Source organism: Cyprinodon variegatus, unplaced genomic scaffold (assembly GCF_000732505.1).
Source record: "Cyprinodon variegatus isolate N-32 unplaced genomic scaffold, C_variegatus-1.0 Scaffold321, whole genome shotgun sequence".
In the NCBI taxonomy this organism is placed as follows: Eukaryota; Metazoa; Chordata; class Actinopteri; order Cyprinodontiformes; family Cyprinodontidae; genus Cyprinodon; species Cyprinodon variegatus.
In genome coordinates, this window is record NW_015150774.1 from 605,940 (window position 1) to 612,857 (window position 6,918).

Sequence of the window (6,918 nt, forward strand, 5' to 3'; positions counted from 1 at the left end):
ATGTTTCTCGGAAGCCTGCTGATGAGTTGGAGTAAATGAGCTTATTGATTTCCATACAGTAAATCTGCCTCCCATTTATTGGCAGAGAAACACGACTTTCCCCAGCACGACTCATAGGAGCTCGGGTCTCCCTCCCGTCAAACAGACGTGCAGCTGATCAATATGTTTCTATCAAAACTAGTTTCATCATCAACTCCCTGTTGAAACATTCAGAAGCTCTTAAACGGACATTTAATCTAAAAGTCATATCCTCCTAATGGCTTTATTGAAGTGTAAGAATAACATCCGGAAAGTTTTCATCATTTTTGATTATTTGATAAAAAAAAAAAAAATGTAAATTGAATTCTGCTCAGAGAGCTTTCTAGGCTACTTTATCTTTTTGTGCCCCTTCAACCATCAGGACCACAGAGGAAGAGGACATAAAGTTTAAAAATTCTGCTTATTATGGGTCATAAATGTTGCAAAGTAGGACGGTGACCTTTGCTGTAATGAAGCGCTACGGTCGCCCTCGCCAACGGTTGCTCACAATATGCCCATAAAGGCTCAACAATGAAGGGGAGAGGAACTAATTCCAAAATAAAAGAGAGAAGTGGGAATTTAGAGGAAGTGAGAGAAAAGAGGGCATGAAAGGAGGTGAAGAGGTGGAGGGAAGAGGGCGAGGGGGGGTTTTCTGCAGAGAAATGCCAGCATCAGCAGTAAAACCAGTCTGGGCTCTCTGCAGCAAGCATGTTTGCACGTGTGCAAACTGTCGTGCTTCTGCCCAGTCGGCATTAACACCCTTCAAAGTCACTCTGTCCTGAGGTGAACACCCCACGGTGACCGCTGCCCTTCACACACCGCCATGTCTGTCTCCTTCACTCTCCTTCTATCATCCTCTCCTCAACCTCTATTCTGTTTGTTTCCTCTTTCTTTGCTCAACAAATAACTCAAATTCTAACCATAATAATAATTAGAAGTAGAATAAGTCTTATATAATGCACAAAAAAGATCCCTTAAGACAAAACAAAAACTAAGGCTTCTCTTAAAAAGACATTCAATCACAACCAGATGTTGCTATGTGGTTGTTCCCGATCAGCTGATAGCTGATCTGCGAATGCAGCCAACTAAATGAAAGCAAACCTTTTGGCAATTTGCAGATCTGTAGCATTCGAGTGTGTGTCAATAAAAAGCTATAAGGATTTCAGTGGTATTCGTGAAGCAGTTGTTGCCGCCCATCAATCTGGAAATGTTTATAAGGCCATTCCAAAACTATTTGAAGCCACTCCTTCAGCTGTGATAAAGATTATTCACAAAGGGTAAGCATTTAGCTGTTGCATATCTTTCCTGGATAAACTTTTTAGTGAGTTCACCCAAGGTCACATAATTCAGGTCTTAAACTATTGGAAATCGCTTAGAAAAAATAAACATTTCAGGCCTGGATTAGCTTTCTAAATGTAAAGTTGGACAGACACAATTCTTGCATGACAGCAAAAGAACAACACCCTTCTTCTGCATCCAGAATATGTTGGCCAGTTTTTACCTTGCTGTGCTTTATGGCTTTACATTACTTTAATTATAAGGTGTTTGTATAACCAAAAAATATAAATAAGGCTTCTTGGTTTTTTGTTAGAAAATAGCAACAAAAAAAAAATGTATCATGCCTTTCATTAATTGCTAAAAAAGGGGCACCTTAAAGCCGGCTATCCATCCATCCATTTTCTTTACACGCTTAATCCCAAGTGGGGTGGTGAGGAGTGCTGGTCTCCTGCTGTCAATGGGCAAGAGGCAGGGTACACCCTGGACAGGTCGTCAGTCCATCGCAGGGCAACACAGAGACAAACAACCATTCACACACACACCTAAGGAGAATTTAGAGAACCCAATTAACCTAACAGTCATGTTTTTGGACTGTGGAGGTAGCCACAGTACCCAGAGAGAACCCACGGATGCTCAAACTCCATGCAGAAAGACCCCGGGCCAGGAAACGAACCCAGGACCTTCTTGCTGCTACCTGCTGCTGTCCAACGACTTTTAAATCCTTTCCTTCTTCAAAACACTTCAGTCAAATAAATGGCATCTTGGGAGGTGAATAACATGAATAATGAGGGAATTCAGACACTGCTAGATTGGATTATTCTAAAGATAGTTGCTCTAGACATAAGCAATACTGGTGTAGAACAATTCAGCTCAGATTTTCTGCATTTTTTTGTTTGAACTACAGATCATCAAATGGGAATCCCAAATGTAATACCAACTTAAGCGTCATTACGCTGACCAATTGCTTATCAGAATAATTAATAACATTGGGGGAACTGATGGGCCACATTTCTATAGCTTTTTGTCTAAGCAACTATGTTGCCCTTAAAAAGGTATCAGAAGATGGTTGCATCCAAGCCTAAAGTTGGTTCAAGAGGTTTTTAAACTCTGAGTACTGTTTTTATCACACTGTGATTCTTAATGTTGGCCTAAATAAACGCTGACATATTTATACTTTTTATCCAAAGTTTATTAATTTAATTTAAGGGGACTGATCAGGAGCAGATGTGTGTTTTTTTTATGTGATATTTAAAACCTCAGAGAAAGCATCCAAAATATATCCAGTACAGTCATGAGATTTACTTCAGAAAACATCTGTAATAAATAATGTGATCAAATAATTGGGGACATCTGGGTTATAAAACAGCTGGATGTATGCTGTGCCTGTTTCAGACTGTATATTGTTTTTTAATTGTATACATTTTATTTAATTAGAATTAAGTAATAAGAGATCTTGATTTATTCTCCTAATCAATGGTAAGATTTTACGTCTGTGTCAATATTCAACTAAATTTCTTCTTCAGTAGCTTAAAACGGACTAAGATGCTTTTCTTGCGGTTAACTTCTCATGGTGTCCCACAGCTGGGCCCATTGCTACTAATGCATAGCATTTTACCCTAACTGCCCTCATCCCTGTTAACAAAGACAGCTGAGAAGTGCACTCTACTTATCAGGGCAAAACTTTTTTCAAAGCAGTAATTGAGTTTCACAAGTTGAGCTGCATTGTTCCCCTCTAAACTAACTGTGTATTTGAAAAGGCATTTGGACGTGATAGCTTCACAATAGTTTTTCTCATCCCCTTGGATGAGAAGGTATAATGAGAGCTTTGCACTTCTTTGAAGCACAGAAAAAACTTTGGTGCTTCTCTTCGATTGTAATGACCCAGAATAAATCTTGTATTCCTGAATAAATCACTACTGTATACAAAGAATAAATTGCTTCCACTTGGTTGTACCAAAATGCCCCACCTCCTGCACTGAGGCTAATGAACGTAGCAGTTTGCTTGATACTGTACGAGGTCATGGGACGAGCATTGGGTCAGCTCCGGGTCAACCCTCCAGCTTTAACTGAGTGAGGGCAACCCGTGGAGGAGGGGATGAAACTGCTAGTGGCTGGCATTGTCTGGCGGAGAGACACCAAAGCAGAGTTTGTCCCAAAAAGGCCTTGCCCTGTCCATGACACAACTCCCAGACTTTGCCCCGGGCTTACCTCTTTTGCCCTCTGTGTGCGTCTCGTGCCTGCTGCTTGGGATCTCCAACAAGATTGCACTTTAGCAGGTTTAGACCAACAAATCATGACCTCAGCTTGCCTGTTTCTTATTTGTAAAAAAAACTGAAGTTTTCAATGTAATTGGAAGTGTCTGAAAACTACCAGTGTTCATTAGCAAAGCATGAAGGTGGCGTCATTAAGCACAGGGTCAAGGATGCTGCCAGTTGGCTGCTTCCTCTATTGTTGCTGTGCCTCCCACTGTCACATGTAGACGGGGAACCACTGCTTCTGAATCTCTTGGCTGGCACATACTCATTGGCCTATATGGACAAGCTCATTAGCACCAATAGATGCTAACAAACAAAATCCTGCTTGTGCAACCTTGCAATTTACTGTACAATGAAGTTGAGAAGCAGGCCATGTTAGAGGTGCTTCACTCTTTACAGCTCTTATTGAGACTCATAGTCTTACTTGCAACACATACAATATTTTTAGAATCAGTGTAAAGGTGAAAAATGGCGTTTTACAGTGTGACATGTAGATATTGGTGCAACTGTATGGGGGGAAAACTCACACTCCTTTTTTTACTGTCTGGATATTTTACACCACAGTCAAATGTTAGAGAAATCCAAGTAAATACAAGTGAAATGAAAGTGGATGAATGGAGTTTAGGCTTGGATCTTTACAATTTTGACTCTTATCTATAAAGGTATACTTGGTGAACTTCAGCTGTACCTCTGTGACCTCCTCTCTGTTTGCTCTGGTACATTTTCACTACACTCCTCAAAGTGGATTCTTTTACATGTGACACTGACTTGGGGAAAAACTGATTTTTTTATTCAGTACTTTGGGGATGGAATAATCTACAATAATCTAAATTTAGAAACCCTCATGCCATTAATTCATTGAAAGGTATTGCAAATATGATGGAGACATGCACTTGTTTTCCTTAAGATTCTCATTGTTTTTACATTTTATACTACTTTTATCATGGAAATGTAACTTGATGTTTATTAAGGATGTTGTGATTTGGCAGCTTTCTTGTAAAAGAGTTTCTAAATCACAATGGGACCTTTAGGTTAAATAAAGCTTAAAAAAAGCTGAAATGTTGTGGGTTGACCTGCAACAATGGAACAAATCTTCCTCAGCCTGACATAAGACACTGATCAATGGCTAAGATGATCCCTTCTCTGAAGTTCTTATATCTGAAGCTAGTGACATGGAAATGGAAGCAATAATTTTGTTTAAGTTTTAAAACACTTCTTTGTATAAATTCTGTTCAATAAGTGAAACCAGAATTATTATTCTGTTTAGGAACATTTCATCTATAAAGTTACAGTATTTCTGGAGAAAATACTAAATATTTATTAATATATCTTATTTTTCACATGACTGTGGATATCACATTTAGAGTCGAGGTAAAAAATAATTCCCTCACTTCTATTTTAGAGTTTTACATATCTAGATATCTAAATATTTCTGACTAAAATGTGCTTCTGTGTTTCATATTAGTTTGGGCAGTAGAATTAAAGTAGAAGTTGAAATGCACTTTGAATGATTGAATAGAACTTTATCGATCTCACAAATTAAATTTTGACATCGACTCTTATAAACAAACAGGAAGTGCACAACAAAGGAAAAGGTGAATGAAGTATATACAGATATATACAGTACTGTAGATGGCAAAAAATTGAGAGATTGAATGTGACTTATATATACAGTATCTTATGTATCTTATTATAAAGTATCTTATTATAAAGTAAAGTGTTGGCAGTTTCTGGTTTGTTAAACAGATAAATAGTAAAAGTCATTGCAGTGTGATTACACCAGGTTATATTGCAGTAGCATTGTAAAGATGGAAGAGTTATAAACAAATGAGTTAAAAGCATTTTTTATTTTTCTGTAAAATGTGCTGGTCAAGGAAATTATTGTTGTTGTAGTTGTTTTTTTAGGATAACACAGAGACGGAATATACTATTAGGGAAACATTTCAAAGGTATTTAGTCTCCCCTATTGTGAAAAATGAAAATTATTTACAAATGGAAAATAAAATCTACAAATCTTCAGAAAGGATGTCTGTAGAGTTTATTCCAGTTAGATTTGTCCTGGGTATAGAACTGATAAAAAAAATGGATTAGTTAAAATAATGAAGTGAATGACATTCAGGACAATTAGAGCAAGACTGAATAAGTGTGTCTGGCTTATTTGACCATTAAAGTTATATTGCAACTTAAGTTCATTAAGTTTAAACTGGATGAAGCAGAGAAGCCGACTTTATTATTTTTTGACATAAAGAACTTCTCAAAACCAAATGTATCACCTGAAGCTGCTCTCAAGCATGGTGATGATTTGGGTTTGATTTACAGCCACCAGACTGATGCAGGTATAAAGTCAAGCTAGAGCTTCTAAGGTTACCAGAGTGTTCTAGTTTCAAATGTAAAGTCATTTGTTTGACAGCAGAGACTAGGCTTAAATTATTTACAAGTAGATACAATATATCTACTACAGTTGCATAAATAGACAGAATGAATGAAAAAGTCAGTCATTGTCAGTCATCTCTGCATAAACAAACATTAGCAAACTTCAGAAATCTGAACATTGCATAGAAGAGGAGGTCAGACTTCTGCAACCAAGTGTGAAGTCAGGCAGACTGCAGCTGATCCTAAATGTTAGCCTGCAGAACAGATCATACCAGGAAACGGGTGGCTTTGGCTTTTCCTTACCTTTGTTTGATAAATGGATTGATAAATTGGCATTTGTTGTTTGATTTTTTATAATATCCTAATATTAAAAATGATTTATTTCTGATTTATTTTGTGATTTATGATTTATTTTGTGATTTATTTTATTATCACCATTGGTGTTTCAGTCTTTAATTTTAATTAAAGAATGAAATAATTTTTATTTTCTACTATGTTTCTGACCTACTTTAAAAAACATTTTTTTTTTATCTTAACTCCATCAGCATCCGAGCCCAACCTGAAGCGTCGTTCGTGGTTAAAGCAGAAAGTGACGGAGCGCCGAAGCAGCCCTCTGCTCCGCAGGAAAGATGGACAAATCACTAGTGCCAAGAAGAGATCCCTCGACATCGCTGGTGAGATCACTTTCTCAGTTAAATGAACTTAAGAGTAGAAAATGAGGCAAGTTTATCTGTATAGCAGATATCAGTAGGAGGACAGTTCAAAGTGCCATACATGCAAAAGAAAACAGGAAGTATATTGGGAACGTAAGACAGAAGTAAAAATGAGCGTCTCAGACCGTTCCCAGAAAAAAAAAAATGCCCAAAAGAAGTTTTCCTTCTGTTTACGGGGGCAATAAAGATATCTGATATGTAAAAATGATAATTCCATAAATATTGAAAAAATATATGTTTTCTAGTGACAAGTACAGAGCAATTAAATTAACTCTCTGCAT

The 6,918-nt window shown here is 37.3% G+C and overlaps 1 protein-coding gene across 4 annotated transcripts in view; it reads left to right on the plus strand.

Moving 5' to 3' along the window:
* LOC107091035 (histone deacetylase 4-like) overlaps positions 1–6,918 on the plus strand; it is a 156,349-nt gene that overhangs the window by 99,402 nt on the left and 50,029 nt on the right. For all 4 annotated transcript variants that reach the window (XM_015384740.1, XM_015384744.1, XM_015384741.1 and 1 more), the window contains one exon: positions 6,470–6,598. In XM_015384740.1, coding sequence (XP_015240226.1) covers positions 6,470–6,598 — 129 coding nt within the window. The remainder of the gene's footprint in view (positions 1–6,469; positions 6,599–6,918) is intronic.